Genomic DNA, 18,683 nt, shown 5'->3' with positions numbered 1-18,683 from the left:
TATATAATCGTAATCTAGCTGTTCTACGTTCCTGTCTGACAAACCCTGCTCTACAAAGCTCATTCAATCTCATCCCAACATGCCGTTCCTCGTCTCGTTCATACCATGCCACATACCAACCTCCAGCAACCCGACATCGGTTCCGTGCCCATCAAATGATCAACCTCCACCTCCCTCACAACTTACTCTTCAGCCCCACCACCTCCTCAATCCGCGCAAACTGATAATAAAAATTCAAACACTCCTTATTCGCCAACGTATCCGACGGCTTAATCGTCTTTGCCGAAACAATCTGTTTGACCGGCAATTCGACTTTCTTCAAATTGATCGTAGTCTACCCAAAGCATCTCGTCAGCACTCCAGGACCCCTCAAATTGCAAACCTCGAGACGGATAAAAGGGGTGATACTCACAGGAATCTCCGGCGTCTCAAATACATATTTCGGCACACATCTCTTGCCGCAGTCCCTCGCTATCGCCTCCTTTACCCTCTTGACCAAATTTTCGGTGAATTTCTGCCCTGGTTTCATGAGGAGGAAGAGAAGCACGCTCTCGTCCAAGTCCTGTGGCCGTCGTTGGCCGACACAAATACTGTCGAGTACTTCCTCCCCGAAATGGTTCTCAATCACGCTGTAAATCTCCGCGCTGCCGAAACGGACTCCGCTCGGATTCAGCACGCCATCTGCTCTTCCGTGTAAAGTCACGCCGCCCGTGACAGGATGGAACGATATAAAGTCCCCATGCGTCCACACGTTGTCGAAACGCGCGTAGTAGGAGTTGAAGTATCGCTCTCCATCATGATCATCCCAGAACTTCACCGGCTGCGTCGGGAATCCCTTCGTACAAACCATCTCGCCCGCCTCTCCCGCGGGCAACGAACGTCCCTTAACCCCTTTCCCACCTTCGATCGTCTGATCGTACGCCTCCAACGCCATTCCCAGCGCCGGAGCCACCGTACCACCACAGTAGACCGGACACATCAAATTGCCCATCGTGAAACACCCCGCCAAATCCGTGCCGCCGGAGATATTATCCAACTGCACGTGGGCCGGGAACGCTTCGTCGTAGAACCATTCGAACTGCGCTTCCGAGAGAACCATACCCGTAGACGTCACGCGACGGAGACGGGAGAGGTCGTAGCGTTCGCGGGGGAGGATAGGGGGTTTGGCTGTCGCGAGAGTGGATAGGAAGCGCGGGGAGATGCCGAAGTCGGTGACACGTTGGGACTCGACGAGGGAGAGGAAGGAGGTGAGGTCGGGTTGGAAGGGGGAGCCGTCGTAGAGGATTGCGCGCTGGGCATTGGTGAGGGACATGATGGAGGTCAAGTACATGATCCAACCGGTGGCTAAAAACAAGAAGGGCAGAAAGGGTTAGCAGTAGTTCCGACACAATGGTAAAAAAGGGCAGGCTAAGACCCGCTAGCATAGCCCGAGAGACAATCTCGGGTTTTACATGCAGGCCTTCTGCCCCTTTGGTTTTCTTACTGGTGAATTGCAGCACGCACGTGTCGTCCGGGGAGAGGGCGGCGGCGTCGCGGTGGAGATTTCCTTCTTTCCGGGAATTGAGGAGCACGCCGCCAACGGAGTGGACGATGCATTTCGGCATGCCGGTTGTGCCGGAGGAGTAGACGATGAGGAAGGGCGCGGCGAAGGGGACGCGGGTGAAGCGGAGCGTCGTATCGCCTTTCGCTGCGGACAAGAAGTTCGCCAGCGTCTCGCATTCCTTGACGCTGCTGATGTCTTTCGGTGCGGACTGTGTGCGCGGCATACTCACCAACCCTTCGAAACCTTTCACGCCTCTCATGCCTTCTTCGATCTCCCCCATTTTCTCCCTCAAGTCCGTCGTCTTACCGTTATACAACGCCCAGTCGTCGACGAAGACGAATTTCGGTCGGATTTGGCGCAGTCTGTCGAGAACACCTTTGGTTCCCATGTCTGTACTTGAACTCGAGAAGATCCCTCCCACACTCGTGATAGCGAAGAAAACAACCAGCGAGTCAATCGAATTCGACGCAACAATCGCCACCCGATCACCCACTCCAACACCTCTCGCCCTCATCGCGTTGCCCAGCACGGCAACTCTCGCTCTCAACTCCCCCCACGTACACTCCCTAATCTCCGTCCCTCCCTCTCTCACTTCCGTCACCGCGAGCCTCCAGTCCTCCTTTCTATCCTTCACACCCTTGCCAGCGTCCTTTGGGTCCGGTTGGAGGAGCGATGTCTCCGCGAAGTTGACCTCCACCCCTTCAAACCAATTCGGCACCCCATCCATTCTCGCCCCTTCATCCACCGCCCGCTCAAATCTCCCCGAGTAAATAGGTGGATAGGTATGGAAGAGTTCCGTCCAGAAGGTATTGCGGTGTTGGACGGAGAAGGCGTGGAGGTCGTGCCAGGTGGAGAGATTGGTGGAGTGTCTCTTGTTGAGTTGTTGCATGAATTTGTAGGCCAGAGTTCCTTGAGGGTTGGGAGGAGACCAGAGTTTCCGGGGGGTGGTGGTGGGAGAGGACATGGTGGGTTGGAGTATGAGTTGTGTTGGGGGTGGGGAGAGGTGAGGTTGAGGTTATTGCTGTGAAGTGTTCACAGTGTTCGAACGAGTGTTTTGAAATGATCTACGTCCAGGAACAGGAGGACGTTATGAACTCTTTCAGGTACCTCGACTAGGTTGACGAATCTCCAATGACATGTCACTGTGCCACCGAACGATGAGGAGAGGAGGAGCTACATCTGCAGCTTTAGCCGGTCCAGTCTTGCCGAGGCCGATGAACGGCCCGGGGTCGGATGAGGCAGAAGGTATAGCCACAGGTACAGCTATTGTCTTAACAAAATCAAAAAAGTAGTGATAGCCATAGATGAGTATGTTTTGATAATATGCTGCCGTATCCGGTGGTAGTAGTAGAACATACATAACAAAAGAGACAAAACCAGACAGCGACCAGATTATACACAACGCACCTCCTATCCATCCACTCATCACCATCGCATCCCATGCTTCGTATCCCACCTTTCCAATCTTTTCAATGCGTTCTCGTCTCGTCTGATCTCCTTTCTTCACCGCCGCTCTGCTTCCTCAACACCTACTGAATCGTACTCGCACTCGCCAACACGCCCCGATCCGGCAACGCAACATTGCCATTCCCGTTAGTCATGGTGGGTGTCGTGGCGCCGGATCCGTCGCCCTTTTTCGTCTTGAGCGTGAGTGGGAAGGGGTAGTCTTCCGGCTCTTCCTGTGAAATTCGTTAGCATCTCGCTTTTCAGCACTCGCATCACTCATTTCAACTCACCTCCTCGGGCAACTTCCACGCAATGTAATCCTCCGTGCTCAATCCTTCCCGCCCTTCTTGCAGCGAAGCAAAGTCACCAGGAGTCATCATGCCGCTTCTCTCCCTCGGGCTACCAGGCGCAGACAAAGGCCTCGAAATCTTCATGCTCTCGGTGCCGTCGAAGAAACCGGGCTCGTCATCCGTCGCGCTGTCGAAGCTATCCGGGTACGCTCTCCTCAAAGCCAATTGTCTCGCCTTCACGTATTCCATGCCCATCCTCTTCCAGTCGAGCAGATCGCTCAATCGCTCCGTGCGATTACGCTGGTTGATGCGTTGACGCTTGCTCTTTTGTGTGAATTGGTACATGAACTCCGCGAGTTGATTGACGGAGTCATCGACACCCTTCATCCTGCGGTCGACGATGTAGATGCCGTAGTCTTGAGCATTTTCGATCAGTTCCTCCATGTAGCATCCAAATCCGGACAAGTTGGTGGTGATGGACGGAACACCCATGACGGTACACTCGGCGGGAGTGTAGCCCCACGGCTCGTAGTATGAGCTGAAAACACCCATATGCGTACCGCGGACGAAATCGTCGTAGTCCATTGGGAGGACCGGGTTGCCGGAGGACAAGAACTCGGGGTGGAAAATAACCTTGACACGATCGGATGGGTGGTTGAAAAGCTGGCAGCGACGGATCTGGTTGAGAATCGGGTCCTCGGCATCGTTGACCAAATTGTGCGTGACGATCGGTGGAAGAGTGTTGCGCTTCATGGCGAAGAGGCGTCTCCTCAGCATGATCTTGTCCTGAGCCGTGATGAGGTCCTTCTCGTCAGGCACCTCAGCACCCTCGTGCCATGCAAGAGCCTTCTCGAAAAGCTTCTTGCCCACACTCTTCTCGATGTGATCAACGGAATCGCGCAGAGATTTGATCACAGCCTGTCCCTTCAATGCCTCAACAGCAAGAGATGTGGTTTGCGCGGGCATGATGATGAATGCAACGACTGTCATATCCGACCCCGCGCTCTTCATTCGGTGATTCAACCGAGCCAGCGACTCGATGAACATGTCCACGCCCTTATTCCGGTATTCGTAGCGACCAGCGGTGAAGAGGTACAGCGTCTTGTCGGGATCGAAATCATTGTGACCGTAAAAGTGTCCTCGAATGAACTCAGTAATGCGCTCCTTGTTGACCTGGTGCAAGTTTTGGAACTCGTGGGTAGCGGAGAACTTCTTCACGTTCAGACCGTTGGGAAGGACGCCATCAGGTTTCCGCTTGAGCAGGTGCTCACTCTCGTATGCCGTGATATGGCTGACGGTGGTGAACACATCAGCGCTGTGAGCGGCACCACGCTCGATGCAGTATCGGTGGTAGATACCACGCTTTCCAGCCTCGGCGTCCACGTCAAAGTACTGCAGGTTGTTGTAGAAATCGACGGAGCCGGCGCAGAGGTAGCGTCCGAGAAGGGTAGCGTGGGTGGTGAAGATGGTAGTCACATCAATCTTGCGCTTCTTACACAAGGGGAGAGCAACACCGGCCAGCCACTCGTGGAACTGTGCAATGACAGCCCTTTCCTTCTCGTGGTAGACGTACTGCGATTGTTAGCTTGTCGTTGTCTACTGCAGTCCTCACTGTACACACCTCGCCCAAGAACCACGCAATGAGATATCCAAACACAATGGCCTCGTTCGTCTCGTGATCATCTGGCGGGCTGGGAATGCCAGCCGTCGACCAAAGATCGCCCTTCCACTCGTCCAGCTTGTAGTAACCCGTGCTGGTGTCGAAGAGCAACACACGAGGAGCACCATCAATCAGCCATCTTCCGTACAGTGTCTTGATTCCCCTGTCATTCATGCTCTTGATGGTGTTGATCATGGCGGGATCTCTTGGCTCGATTTCTTCGACCTCGACGGCGGCCGAAGCGCGGTTGAGAGGACCGAGCAGGGTGTACATGGAGCCATATTCTGCGGTGGTGACTTGTGCTTTCGACTTCAGCACGCTGTAGATACCTCCGACACGGTTGGCGACCTCGGTAGCGATTTCGAAGAGCACATGGTTGCGCACGTCGCGGTGCTGTGGTTCACCCATTGCGGCGGTGTAGCGGTGTGAGGGTGGATGAAAGCGGGTGGTGGTGTTAGGGAGAAAAGGATGGCGTGCGAGAGAGGGTCGTCGAAGTGTGCGTGCTCTGCGATGAGGAAGAAGTCAAGAGCTCCTGCGTCATCCGTCAGTGCTTTGGATCTCCCAAAGTGAAGCTTGTCGGGTCGGTGGGGTGGGGCTTGGTATGGATCGTGGGAAGGCGCTGGTCAGGTGCAGAACAGCTTGACCGCAGTGCAGGCTGATCTTGGAGCAGTACTCCGCAATTGCAACGAAGCTGTGCGAGGGATCAGCATACGTACCCTGGTCTAGTGAGGTATTCGGTGGTGCCGCCGGAGCAATGCCAAGCTGGGGTGTGTTGAGGTGTGGGAGAGAGACGGGAGCGACAGCTGAATGAAGCAGCAATTGGCAGTCGCTAAGAAGAACAAAGGCCAATGTCTATAATACCAACACGAGGATGAAGTGTCGATGTCGGTGTATGGGGAGGGGGAAGGAATATCAAGAAAGTGTTGACCTATATATAGTTGAGCTCTCGAAGTGGAGGAGGAGGAGGCTGGCCGGGTCTCTGCTCTCTTCGGTGAGAGATGGAAAAGACGCCCGAGCTCTCACCACCAAAATCCCTTCCCGTGCGGCTTCCCCTGCTGACGTCGAGCCGACGCTAAGGTGGTAAGGTAACTTTGGCTGGCATTGGCAATGATGCGAGGAGAGAGGATTGATCTTCTGCAATTTTGATGTAGATGGACATGCTCATACTGGGCGTGATATACTAGAGTTCCCATCAGATCTTCAATCAATACCAGGAACGACGTTGCAGACGATGTACACGATTCTTCCTCCTCGCAGCTCTCTCCACAACTCTGCTCCGAATTCTAGCCCTGCAGTTCCCCGCTTGGAGACGGCGCTCGGGCGTGGAGATGGTCCGCGCTAGCTCACCGATTCATCTGTCGCTTTTCGGTCCTTTTCCCTCAAACTCCACTTTCACCGCGGCGGGGACTCTTTCGTCAGGATCGTACGGAGATACTTCGCGGACAATGGCCACGAGATTGCCATTGTTGAGACGGTCGTGCATCCACGACATGATAAGAATGGCGGCGAGAGACGGCTATGGCATACCTGGTGTACCGGTAGCAGGTACCGCATGGAGAAATCGGAGCCGTTGAGTTGACGCATGAACTGCTGTTCAGCGGTTCTTGGGTGCGAATGGAGCCATCAACGGCCAGAAAGCTATGTTCCACAGACGACACTCCAGGCTCATGCTTCATATGATATCGCAGGTATCATGTTCCCATTGCTTGTATGTCCTTACCGATGCTGTGCGTGCCTCCACGGCAGTTCATATCATGTCTTCGTAGGTCTGCTCGAGTCCAACTTCAATCTGCCTTCCTGCATCAGAAACAGTCAAGAATGCTCGCTTCAGGCTTCCTTCGTGCGTTTCGCAGCATCCAACACCAGACGGTCTGCATGCTCGATGACCCTGTCCTGGACGACGTCTCTCCACCGCGTGTAGCAACGTCCACTCCTTTTTCCGATGAGCGTGCACTCGCCCATCTCATCTCCATAATCACCCACAAACCCACAACCCACTAGCCTCCACATCTCTCCCCCCATCCAGCACCCCCGTGACAACACAAATCGTCCCATTCCCCCTCGGAATCACAACCGTCGTCTTCTCAGCCTATATCACCCTCAAGTCAGCCGGCAATCCCTGAGTATACCACACCACTCCTTCCCTCCTCTCCCACCTCAAACTCACCAACAACCCATCCCACCCCTCATCACAAACCGCACTCCCCCTCCAAATCGCAAAAACACAGGTTCCCCTTTCCTGCTGTCTGACTCCCACTCCTGCCGTCCGCAAGCGTCGACAGACTCCTCCTTGGATGATGTCGCGGGAGACTTCCATTCCGCAGTCGCCGATTGTTCGAGGGAGGACCGCCGACCCGCCGGGATTGATGAGGTTGTTGGTGTGGATGTAGGTCGGTCCGAGGGAGAGGCCTTGGTAGAAGGTTATGGTGGTGTTGGTTGGGTAGGGGAGGATGGGTCCGGTGCTGGGGTATTGAGGAAGGGCGGAGATGGTGGTGGTTGCCAACAGGAGGAGGGCGAGGAGGGTAATGGTGGTGAGGAACATCTTGGCTGATGACGGTGGCTTCTTCGAATGTTTGTTGGTGGTCTGTCGCGGTCAGTCGAGGATGGATGTGGTGTGGTAAGGTAGGTGAAGTGAGATCGAGAAGAGGCTCAGCGAGCGACCTTAAAGTTGAGAAGATGCGAGGTATTGAAAGGAAGGCGAGGTCAGGAAAGTGAGCAAGTGCTCTCACTCTCCCACTCTCACTCAGCCACGTGCGACTACCGCCGATATTTTGCTGCCATCTTCACACATGGCAGCCACACGCCACCTCGTGGGTAGCTCGTAGATCGAGGTGAGTTTCGGACTTCCTGTGCAACGTTGGAAAGTCACACAGACCTACAGAATCGTTAGCCAAGGCACCTCAGTCTTGATCCACGATACCTTTTGACCCGTTACCCCACAGCTCCTGTCGAAGAGAGGTACAGAATGTCAGCACTGAACCTCCTGGAACAACAACCTAGCACGCATCATCGCAAGACCTGCACAGCTCGTATACCAAGCACGAACTCACAGCAGGATCAGGGAAGCAGGAGGCAGTGAACAAGTCACAACACCACGCCTTCACCGCCGGAGACTTTCCACATGCTATGACGACTTCGGAGAATTCAGCGGCGGTGGCATTCGAAGCTGTGTGATGCTACACAGCGCCACGATGAACTGGCAAAGATAGGCAGGTCGTGTAAAGTGAACTCCTGCATGCTTCTGATCGTGGATGCCGGCCACGATGAGAGATATTGACTCTGTTCTACACAATACCTACATGTACACCGGTCCCGTCGGGATGTGGCAAACACACAGACCGCATCAACGGTTTCGCACCATCGCCATGCTGTGCCGCTCGTTCTTCATGCTCCTTTCTTCCATGTCGCCAGATAACCCCGCGATCGACTGCTGCGCCGTACAGCTGTGTCTCCATGCGGCTCGAGGAAGGAATGCTTCCGCACTGACTTTTCTCAGTCGCCGAGTATGTGGAGCGCTTTGATGCCAAATATCCGACGTGATCAGTGGAATGTCCAATTCAACAGGTGGCCGCCGAGCAGCGCGCCGGGGTCGATCAAGGCAAAGGGGTCTGGAGTGTATAACCACAAGGTCCTCTCAATCCCGAATACATGACGTCCAAGCCATGATCGCCTGATCTTCGTATGATCCTTCTTGCGGATCTCTCGACTCGAGCTTTGCGACTGCCTTTTCGATATTCTGTTCGTACTTGGCCAGGATATCGTCGACGAGTTCGGGGTTGGGCATCGAGTCTCCGAGCACTTGTTTCGCCACGTGGAGACCGTGCCAGATCGGAATGGCTTGTAGTAGAGGCCATTGCATGCCTTTCTCTACTGTAGGGATTCGGGATACCTTTTCATCACATATTGTCAGTCTTCTCCACGTGATGTGCACATCTCCCAACACGCCATGGATGTACCTTTGCACCAGTCTTCTCCAATCGGCTCACCAGCCGTTCAGCATAAGACTTCACCAACCCCTCCTTCGAGTCCTTCTTTCCCTGAAATTTGAACGCATACACCGCAACCAACTCCAAAAACGTGCCCAACACCTCCACTCTCGTCCTGGGATCATTCTCCACCAACACCGTCCCACCTCCATGCTCTTCACTCTCCAACAACGCCGCGACAGCACTCGCATTCTTAACCGCCTTTTCCAACAAATCCTTCTCCCAACCCTGCTCCTGCGGCACCGCCCTCAAACCATGCACCACCAACCTCAACACAACCTCATTCTTCAACGTCATCCCCGTCCTCGCCGCCTGCTGCAAACACAACAACGCATGGCCCAGCCGTCCCTTCAACACCGCCCTGCGGATAATCTTCTCCATCAACGCATCGCTGAGCGGTTTCTTCGTGCCCTCTTTTAGTCCTTGCATCAAGGCCGGCAAATTTTGCCAGTCTTTTGACTCGCCATTGATGATGAGGTTGATCGCTTCCGTCACGACTTTGTTTCGATTGGGGATTTCTCGTTTTCGGTCGAGCCAGTGAAGGGGGATTTCTTCATCGGCGATGGCGACGGATTGAGGGTTGTCGATGAGGTTTTGACGGTTTTTGTCGCCGAAGATGAGGTTACGTTCACGGCGGCGGAGGTAAGAGGGGATGAAGTGTTTCTCGCGGATGGTGTTGAGGGCGATGTTCAAGTCCGGGTTGGAGGACTCTGCGAAAGATGGGATGCCGCGGCGGATGGAGGGTGTAGTTGAAAAGGCTCGTTGGGAGAGGGCGTGGTCGGCGGTGCGTTGGATGCGGAGGGCGCAGCGGTGGCAGATTGAAGGGGATGCCATCATGGTGTTGTGTTGTCGGTATGAAGTTGTCAATGCCAATGTCGAGGGAGTTGAAGTTGAATGCTGTTGCTCTCAGTCTTGGCTTCCCCGAAAACTCTCCGCAATCTCCATATCAAGTCCCTCGACCTCATCAATCGCATACATCACATCGATCTCACAATGGCGACTCCAATGGCACCTGGTCGGCCGCTGGCCGGTCTCAAACACGCTCTTCGACAATGCAGAGCGGAACGATCACGAAGAACATACGCCGTGGCCACCGCTGGCTTCACCAAAGCAGATGCAGCACCACCCCCATCATCGAGCTATCCTTCTCTTCAACCACGATCCAAGAACTTCCGCCCATCCCAAGCGATCAAGCAGAACCGTACGACATTCTCCGCTTATCCTTCCCTGTACCCATTGCTAACATCAACTCCCAGGCTTCGAAGAAAACATGCGCAAAATCCCCACCCACCCACCTCCCCGCTCAACAGTAAAAGCCTGCCCGGACCCAATCTCAATCGTAACCGCCTCCCAACTCGCCGTCCTCGACCCAATCGGCGCCCGCCGCCGTCTCTTCGCCCCCACAAACCCCGAACGCGTACAACCCGGCGACATCCTCCACGTACGGCTCAAAAACGGCGACCCCGTCTCGGGGGTATGCCTGGTGATTCGACAACGCAATTCCCCCATCGACACATCCATCTTGCTGAGGAATACGCTCACCCGTGTGGCGGTGGAGGTGTGGTTTAAGGTGTTCTCGCCGAATATCGAGGGAATAGAGATTGTGCAGAGGAAAGCGAAGAGGGCGAGAAGGGCCAAGTTGTATTATATGAGGCATCCGAAGCATGATGTGGGAAGTGTGGAGGGGATTGTGAGGCAGTATTTGAGGCAGAAGGCGGGTGGGCCGGTGGGGAGTAAGGATGTTAGGGGGCGGGATGCGAATTCGGGGGGAAGGAGGAAGGTCAATAAGAAGAAGAAGTGAAGGAGGGGATGTATTGATGGGAAGGAGAACGCAGATGTCGAGCTGCGGCGGAATGCTGCGGACACGACGCTTGGACAATGTACAACAAGGACCGAAGTCACACCACGCAGGAGTCTACATGCGAAAGATCTCTGGAGCAGGAATGTCAAATGCAATAGCAATGTTCATGAACAAATGTTTGAGCCCGGCGTGCACCGAGCGCAAATTATTCAGGACAATCCAATGATGCATGCTATGCTATGCTACGCAATGCTATATGGAAATGCCATGACCGTGCAATCACACATCTCATCTAGTGCTTCATATCCCCACCCGCATCTTCAACATGCGAAGCCCCACCCGCCCCCCCGTCTTGACTCTCCATCCCACCCATATCCATATCCGAAGAGGCGACCTTCGCACCTCCGCCGCTTGACCTCGTCAGTGTCAAGGGCGCATGCTCCCTCTCGATCATCTCCACATCCCCCTCAGGAGGAGGATCTAATCGAATCTCATGGACTTCATTGTCCGCTCGACCGCCATACCGACCATCACCATAACCCTCATCGTCAAACGCATCATCATAGCCGGGAGGCGAGGGGTCTCGATCGGCCATCGTGCTGTCCACACTTAATCGTCTCTCAGTACTCTGCCTTACCTCGTCAATGTGATCCCACGACTGAATTTCCTGGATTTCATCGATGGGAGGTGCGCGGCGGGAAGAAGCAAGATCCGCCTGGAAGCGCTCGTTGTCTCGGTCGACGAACTCCATCAAAGGTTGCGGGAGGTGAGGATTGTAGTTTGAGTAGTCGGTTGCTGCATCGCTGGCGTAGACGAGGAGGGCAGAGTTGTGTTCTAGCTCCACGGCGCGAAGGACATCCCAGTCGTCGGCTGGAGTTCGCGTGATTCTGGGAGTCATGACCGTGCTGTCGTAGTCGAGGCGCCACCATTGCATGCCGGGAGGAGTTTCGGAGTCGGAGGGAGGAGGAATGCCATTTTGAGATGGACTGGGTGGGCTGTCGTTGCGTTTCGGGAGGAGGACGTATGTGATGTTCGATTTCGTGGCGACACCCCTCAAGGTGTAGCGGTGTTTGAGACCGGCTTGTTGGAGGTCAGTCGGTGGTGCTTTCGAGATCTCGGCGATGAGGTTGCGTGTGCGTTCCTTCTCAGCGGAGAGCTTCTCAAGCTTGTCGGAGATGCTGGCGACGACCTCTTCCAGCTGTTTCGTGATAGCTGCGTATGCTTCAGATGGAGCTTCAAGCTCGGTCGACTCGTTGCCCTCAGCGTCTTTCCGGTTCTGCCCGGAGAAGTGGTTGATGGTATGCTTCAGCATCTCTCCAGCTTCCAGCCTTGTGCTCTTCTGCGGATGCTGCCACTTCTGCAGCCTCCCTTCGATAGACTCAATCTTGCTGACCCTCTGTCGGTGCTGCCTCATTTGCTGTCGTGCAGCTCGCGAATACTCAACATTCTCCTCCAGATACTTGTCTAGATGAAGTACCGCGGGGATCTCGACACCGAGCTGGACCCGTGGTGTTTTCTGCTGCAAACGCATCACGAACACATCCGCTGGCCGCTCAATGTACCTGTCCGCCATGTCGTAGTCATTCGGATTCTTAGTTTCTGCGTCCCACAGGAGATCATCCAGAAGCTCGGACAGATCCTTCTTTTGTCCTTCACCAGTCTCCACATTCAAGTCCACCACCATCATATTGGGGGTGATCATGCCCGACTCAGCGCTCGTTCCGACTTTCGAAGTGAATAGACGGGCGAAATCATAAGCGCCACCTTGCTTGCTCTCCACCGCGTCTGACCAGCTTTGCAAGAACGATTCTAGAAGAGTGCCCGAAGTCGACTCCTTATCTTTGATCAATGCCGTCCCGGAAAGCGCACCCACAGACGCATACACCCGATCGCTGGCGTCGAGAAATGCCATCAGTCTTTGCACCTCGGCGATGAACTCGTCTTGCTTGTCGCTGTCCGGATCTGCTGGTGTTCCGTCCAGATGAACGACGGTTGGCATTTGGATTGGCGTGCCACTCCACCAGTGAGAGTCCTCGCCATAGTGGTCCCGAACGTGTGATCGAAGTAGGAATGCTTCCCTCGCCCTGGGTATAGTGTGACAGATGGTCAACAGATTGGGGGTGTAGTCTCCGTCTTGAAGGTGTTTGAGCAATCGCGGCTCGGCAGCCTCCTTCGCTTGTAATCTGTCCTCAATCTCCAAGTCTGGGACCAGCTCGGACGCAGTTGATTTAACCATCGCCCACTGTCCAGAGACATAGTCCTTGCCCTGCTCAGAGGGCCCAAAATGCACTGAGCCGCCATTTGCATTCATTATACCCGTTTCTTGGGCCTGGAGATCTCCCTGCGACGCCGCCAACGCGGCCGCGAGTTGTCCATCCTCCTCGTCTCTATTATTGGGATGTAGCGAACGGGCGGGCGAATTGCCTCTTGTTGGTGCGGCGCTTGTTCCTAGGGGATGCAAGTTGCTATCGGGATTGCCATTTCGATCGGCGTGGAAAACGCTCTCATCCCAGCCGTTTGCTTTCTCCAATGCATCGATATTCTCCTCATCGTAAATGGCGTTGACGGCGGCTGTCGGATCGTTGTGCTTCACCTTTTGGGAAGAAACTCGTTAGTCCATCTTCGTACCACTGGTCGTGCGTTGGTCGCGGCGAACCTCTCCAACTTCCGACTAACCTTGAGAAATCTGATCGCCGTCGTTCTGTCAGTTCCAGTAAAGTTGATCACTTGTTCGACTTGATCGGCGGTAGGTTCGGCGGACATGGCAGCCTTCTGGGAGTCCGGCCGCTTGGGAACGAGCGGTTTCGACTCGAATTGATTAGGGACGAAGCCCATGCCGAACAGTCCGTAGTCTCGATCTAGATCGATAGGACTGATGTTGAAGTTGAGTCGGCGGCGCTGCCTCTTGCGAGAATAGTCCGCTGGCTGTTTGGGCATGTTTCCTGGGAGCTTTGAACTGATCGCTTTCACTGACAGCTTGGCGCGCTTACGTCACTGGGCGTGAGACGCTGTTCATGTGAAAGTGCCAGTGAAGGTCGGTGTGAGATGTATTGAAGAAGGAAGCAGGACGTTCAGATTTGTGAAGCTCAGATAGCTGCAGCAAACAGTGCAAACGCAGTAGCGACCTCTGCGCTCGATTAAGAGAAGGTGAAGCGAGATGCTGAAGTGGTTTCGTTTGCTGAGGCTTCGCGACCTCGAAGCTTCAAAGGCACTTTACGCGTCGCCTACATGCGTGCACATGGAAACTACCTTACTCTGCTTCAATTCGAACTGATACTTCAAAGCGCCATCCAGATTATCGACGCCATTGCCCCATGAACGCCTGTCGCACCGGAATAACCCATCTGTCCTTCGCCGGAGGCTTTGCCCGTCTAGACTCCTCGCTGAAATCAAAACTCCTTGGCCACCTGGCTCGCATCTAGTCATATTCCCATAGTATTCGCATCATTATCCCTAACATCTGCACCTCAGCTCTTTCACTCATCGTCCTCCTCCAGATCCGTCCCCTCGTCGTCATCAAACATCTCTTCATCGTCGTCGCTATCGCCGAAGTCGTCCTCGGCCTCGCTATCACTCCAGCTGAATGCCGCCTCTGACTTCTCCTCCTTCTTGAACGCGCTCTCGTGTGTGGGCATCTCGAAGCCAGGTGGGATATCGCTCTTGCTCTTCTCGCGGTCCGCTGCAACACGTGCCTTGTATCCTTCTGGGTCATTGCGCAGCATGACTCCCGCGTCGACATTCGCTGGTGAGCTACACTCGGCGTCATCCAGCATGGAGAGAACTGAAATCAACACGCTCTCAACGCGCTGCACCGGTGTCCATCTCTCACCTGCCATCTCCCCGCTCATAGCGTCCTCGCCAGGTTGGTGCAGGATGGAGATGCAGAGGCGACCGTCCGGGTAGACGTTGGGATGCCACAGTGGGCGCTCGAAGGAGAGTTTGGGCGGTTCGTATGGGTATTGCTTCGGGAACGACATCCTAGCCTTGAAGTAACCGCCGTAGTAGAGGGAGTCGGGGTTGAGCACGATGAGAGCCACGCTCCATTCGAGCATGTTCTCGTTGATGAGTGAGATGTTGGTCCATGTTTCCTTTGACAAGTCCTTGAACTCTTTCTGGAGGATCTTTTCTGCCATGTTGGAGAATGTGAGGTGGTGACAAGTCGGAAAGACCGTGGTGAGTGGCTCGGACTGTCGGTGTGGGGGCGAAGGAGACGCTGTGCTGTTGTCTGACGAAGGCGGCTCTATGGATTGGCGTGTATTTACTCGAGGCGGACGATGTCGAAGAAGAGGAGAGGAAGCTGAATGAGGTAAATATTTGAGAGCGGCGTCGGTGCAGGGTTGAATCGGCGGCGGTGCTCTTCTGCGCCGGATGCGGTACAGACGGCAGCTTGTGAAGTCGATGTCTCTCTCGTTACGCTGGCATGTGACAAGAGGTGCTCAGAGTGAATGATTCGGACGGTGAATTAGGATATTCAAGGACCACTCAGGGTGATTGCAGCCGTGAAGTCATGTCGTGTCGTGTGGCTCTGATGGAGTCACTCGCTGCGATGTCATGGTCGAAGTAGTGTCTCGGACTGTGAGTCCGGCCCACCTTTCACGGATGGATCACCGGATTCGGGTAAACTCAGGCCAGAACTCGGACTCGGATAACGCCAGCTGCTTGACACGCATGTGACAGACAGACGACACGGAAACAACACCTTGACCAAGCAAACACCTCGAAGCTACAACTGCACGCCCTCTTGACCTCAAGTCATATCCACGGCATGCTTGGACACAATTGATTGCGCTGCCAGCTGTCAGCCATCATGGACATCTTTCAGAGCGTGCAAGGCTACATCACGAAGATCGTGTCGCAAGGAGAGAATGCGGCGAGCACAGAGGCCGGCGCGGCGAAGATGAAGATACTGTTGTTGGACAAAGATACTGTAGGCTATACTTGAATGGCAGATTGCTCCTCAAGAACTTTGCTCATGCTTTGCAGGTGCCAATCGTATCCTCAGCTACCACCCAGTCCGCCCTCTTGAACCACTCCGTATACCTCACGAATCGCATCGATGATCAGAACCGAGAGAAGATGCGACACTTGAAGTGTATATGCTTCCTCCGACCGTCGCCCGATAGTATACAATCCCTCATCGACGAGTTTCGAGAACCGAAGTACGGCGAATACCACATCTGTATGTTTCACCCTGTAAACACAAGCTTCAAGGACGAGTTCTGACTGACACAGATTTCAGCAATATAATCAAGAAGTCCTCACTCGAACGCTTAGCCGAAGCAGACGATCACGAAGTCGTCAAGTCGATCATCGAGTACTTCGCCGACTTCACAGTCATCAATCCAGAGCTCTGCTCGCTTCCTCTCTCGACACGACTCTTTTCCTCATCGCCAGAAGCTTGGAGTCATGACAGCCTTACAAGAACAACAGAGGGCGTGCTGGCGATGCTCCTCGCGCTGAAAAAGAAGCCACTCATACGATACGAGAAGAACAGCCTGCTGTGTAAGAAGCTCGCGACGGAAGTACGGTACGCGATGACACAGGAAGAGCAATTATTCGAATTCCGAAAGCTGGACACACCGCCGATATTGCTCTTGGTGGATCGCAGAGACGATCCCGTCACACCACTGCTCACACAGTGGACGTACCAAGCGATGGTGCATGAGCTGCTCGGAATTGAGAATGGCAGGGTCAACCTGAGTGAAGTGCCAGACGTCCGGCCAGAGTTCAAGGTATGCCGTCCGGAGATGGAAATGCGGCCAAACCTTCACTAATAGAATCAGGATATCGTCCTCTCGCAGGACCAAGACCCATTCTTCGCGAAGAACATGTACTTGAACTTCGGCGACCTTGGCCAGAACGCTAAAGAATACGTTGAGCAATTCGCCTCGAAACAAGCGTCGGGCCAGAAGCTCGACAGCATCGAAGACATGAAACGATTTGTCGAGGAATATCCAGAATTCCGTCGATTATCTGGCAACGTCACAAAGCATGTCACCCTTGTCACGGAACTCAGTCGGCGCGTCGACACCGACAGTCTGCTAGATGTTAGCGAGCTCGAGCAAAGTCTTGCTTGCAATGACAATCACTCTCAAGATGTCAAGACACTGCAGAAGCTCATTCAAGATCCGAAGATACCACCGGACAACAAGCTCCGTCTGGTCGCCATCTATGCGTTGCGCTACTCTTCTCACACCAACAACAACACTCCCGCGCTCATGGACCTCCTTGCAGTCGCTGGAGGTATCAGTCGACATCGCATCAACCTCATTCCGAAGCTGCTATCCTACGCTCACTCTCTTCAATCCATGCCGCAGACTGGCGGAATTCCAGATTTGTTTCAGACATCAAACATCTTCTCCGAAGCGCGCTCAAGATTCAATCGTGGCCTGCGCGGAGTAGAGAACGTCTACACGCAACACTCGCCTCGACTGGAGACCACACTACAAGATCTGATCAAAGGACGCCTGAACATGAACACGTTCCCGTTCGTGGAAGGCGGCGGACAGACGAGGGACAAACCGCAAGACATTGTTATCTTCATGGTCGGCGGTGCTACCTACGAGGAAGCCAAGATGGTGGCTCAGGTCAACGCGAGTAGTCCGGGCGTGAGAGTCGTGCTGGGCGGGACTGGGATGCTCAACTCGAACTCATTCTTGGAAAGTGTAGAGGAGATTGTGGATGCGTGGCCGGAGCCGAGGCCGGACACCGCGGCGGGCAGATTGAGGCGGGAGGTCGGAAGGACGTGAGTAGCTTGTTGCTATTGCATATGGGTTTCTAGGGAACTCCTGCGGGAAGGAAACCAAGTCCATGCAGCAGTCACGCACGCAAAGGAGTGAAAAAGCGCTCAAGTTTCGGCGATGTCCTACGACCGGTGCATTGACACAAGAACGTGCTCTCGCCGCGAGCACGTCCATGCCACAAAAGTCAGCATGCTTGGAGCAAAAGGCATACGTACGAAAGATGCCCTGAATACGAGCTTGCACGCCTTCAAAATCAGGGTGTCAGGATGAGTCTCAATTTCGGATCTCAGGAACGTGTTCGCTGAATGCGAGACCTGAACGCGGATGCTGTTCCGAACCTGATTCCGTATGTTGAAGGCTCGGAGTATGCTGCAAGGTCCTCTTGGAATCCGGTTGGTCGGAAAGACGCTGCCGGGACGCGACTGTGTGGTGGCTAGGTCAGTCTGGTGTGCTTTGATGGGAAGGTATGTTTGAATATGAGCAGGTCATTGGATGCTCTGACTCTTACGGATTCCAATGACCTTGAAACAATAGACGCGAGTGAGGATCTTCCTCTCTGGGGTTGTCGTGAGTATCGTTGTCTTTATATTGTTTGAAGGTGCAGAAGCGATGGCGATCCGGCTTCGGAACGATGAATTCCTGGAGCCGCTGTTTAGATCGTCTCCACTTCACCTCACGCCACGCCGCAAATCCTCGCCATCCTCGCATCTCGTCCAACATGCTTCGTCGTCGGGTGCTTCGGCTCCAGAGTCTATGATGCTGCTCAGCTTCGAAGTGAAATCACGGAGCGTTTGCAATCGAAGAGTCTCGGAGCCTACGGTGATCGATGGCCAGCACCCTCTCAGCAAAACAAGACGATATGCAGGCCTGCTTGATCACGGCTTGAGAGCTCCGACCTGTCTCCTGATGTGCCACGGATCCGTACGTGCTCGCAAGGCTGTCACATGAAGATGCTTGCAGGAATCTCTTACCAAGAGGAGGGACGAAAAACAGCTTCCGCAGAAGCAGAGTTTCCTGGGCTCTACACGACCCTTATATCTCCAGACGGCAGCGTCCGCAGGAACCGAATGGTCCCTTGAAAAGCCTGGACTAGACTCCCTCGGCTGTACAAGCAGTTCTCCAACGCTTTCGGACCGTTGGACCCTCCTCCGGTCCATGGCTTGCCAGGGTCGCTATCAAGACTCCCGAAACACCTCCACCTCACTGTAAAGGGA

General features: G+C 54.3%; 8 protein-coding genes across 8 annotated transcripts; 2 read left to right on the top strand and 6 right to left on the bottom strand.

The window, feature by feature from the left end:
* Positions 1 to 175: 175 nt before the first annotated feature.
* Positions 176 to 2,507, bottom strand: MYCGRDRAFT_74664 (uncharacterized protein; the record flags this gene model as incomplete). The annotated part of the gene is made up of 3 exons (XM_003849959.1): positions 176 to 334; positions 413 to 1,344; positions 1,484 to 2,507. The coding sequence occupies 3 exons, from the start codon at positions 2,505 to 2,507 to the stop codon at positions 176 to 178; spliced, it is 2,115 nt and encodes a 704-aa protein (XP_003850007.1).
* Positions 2,508 to 3,072: 565 nt separating this feature from the next.
* Positions 3,073 to 5,760, bottom strand: MYCGRDRAFT_74660 (glycogen synthase; the record flags this gene model as incomplete). Its single annotated transcript, XM_003849958.1, has 4 exons — positions 3,073 to 3,222; positions 3,280 to 4,851; positions 4,901 to 5,471; positions 5,656 to 5,760. The coding sequence occupies 3 exons, from the start codon at positions 5,345 to 5,347 to the stop codon at positions 3,073 to 3,075; spliced, it is 2,169 nt and encodes a 722-aa protein (XP_003850006.1).
* Positions 5,761 to 6,290: 530 nt separating this feature from the next.
* MYCGRDRAFT_95108 (uncharacterized protein) lies at positions 6,291 to 7,481 on the bottom strand (the record flags this gene model as incomplete). The annotated part of the gene is made up of 3 exons (XM_003849957.1): positions 6,291 to 6,455; positions 6,927 to 7,028; positions 7,107 to 7,481. 3 exons carry the CDS (start codon positions 7,479 to 7,481, stop codon positions 6,291 to 6,293), a joined length of 642 nt encoding a protein of 213 aa, XP_003850005.1.
* Positions 7,482 to 8,573: 1,092 nt separating this feature from the next.
* MYCGRDRAFT_110421 (uncharacterized protein) lies at positions 8,574 to 9,762 on the bottom strand (the record flags this gene model as incomplete). The annotated part of the gene is made up of 2 exons (XM_003849956.1): positions 8,574 to 8,828; positions 8,896 to 9,762. The coding sequence occupies 2 exons, from the start codon at positions 9,760 to 9,762 to the stop codon at positions 8,574 to 8,576; spliced, it is 1,122 nt and encodes a 373-aa protein (XP_003850004.1).
* Positions 9,763 to 9,959: 197 nt separating this feature from the next.
* Positions 9,960 to 10,726, top strand: MYCGRDRAFT_74659 (uncharacterized protein; the record flags this gene model as incomplete). Its single annotated transcript, XM_003850372.1, has 2 exons — positions 9,960 to 10,126; positions 10,182 to 10,726. One exon carries the CDS (start codon positions 10,196 to 10,198, stop codon positions 10,724 to 10,726), a length of 531 nt encoding a protein of 176 aa, XP_003850420.1.
* Positions 10,727 to 11,018: 292 nt separating this feature from the next.
* Positions 11,019 to 13,663, bottom strand: MYCGRDRAFT_95105 (uncharacterized protein; the record flags this gene model as incomplete). The annotated part of the gene is made up of 2 exons (XM_003849955.1): positions 11,019 to 13,319; positions 13,403 to 13,663. The coding sequence occupies 2 exons, from the start codon at positions 13,661 to 13,663 to the stop codon at positions 11,019 to 11,021; spliced, it is 2,562 nt and encodes an 853-aa protein (XP_003850003.1).
* Positions 13,664 to 14,011: 348 nt separating this feature from the next.
* Positions 14,012 to 15,248, bottom strand: MYCGRDRAFT_61494 (uncharacterized protein; the record flags this gene model as incomplete). Its single annotated transcript, XM_003849954.1, has 1 exon — positions 14,012 to 15,248. The coding sequence occupies one exon, from the start codon at positions 14,857 to 14,859 to the stop codon at positions 14,203 to 14,205; it is 657 nt and encodes a 218-aa protein (XP_003850002.1).
* A 202-nt stretch (positions 15,249 to 15,450) lies between these two features.
* Positions 15,451 to 17,475, top strand: MYCGRDRAFT_100940 (uncharacterized protein; the record flags this gene model as incomplete). Its single annotated transcript, XM_003850373.1, has 4 exons — positions 15,451 to 15,653; positions 15,710 to 15,905; positions 15,959 to 16,458; positions 16,510 to 17,475. 4 exons carry the CDS (start codon positions 15,534 to 15,536, stop codon positions 17,473 to 17,475), a joined length of 1,782 nt encoding a protein of 593 aa, XP_003850421.1.
* Positions 17,476 to 18,683: the final 1,208 nt, after the last annotated feature.

Source organism: Zymoseptoria tritici, chromosome 8 (assembly GCF_000219625.1).
Source record: "Zymoseptoria tritici IPO323 chromosome 8, whole genome shotgun sequence".
NCBI lineage: Eukaryota > Fungi > Ascomycota > Dothideomycetes > Mycosphaerellales > Mycosphaerellaceae > Zymoseptoria > Zymoseptoria tritici.
Note: the sequence above shows the minus strand (reverse complement) of the source record. Positions and strands in the feature narration are given on the sequence as shown.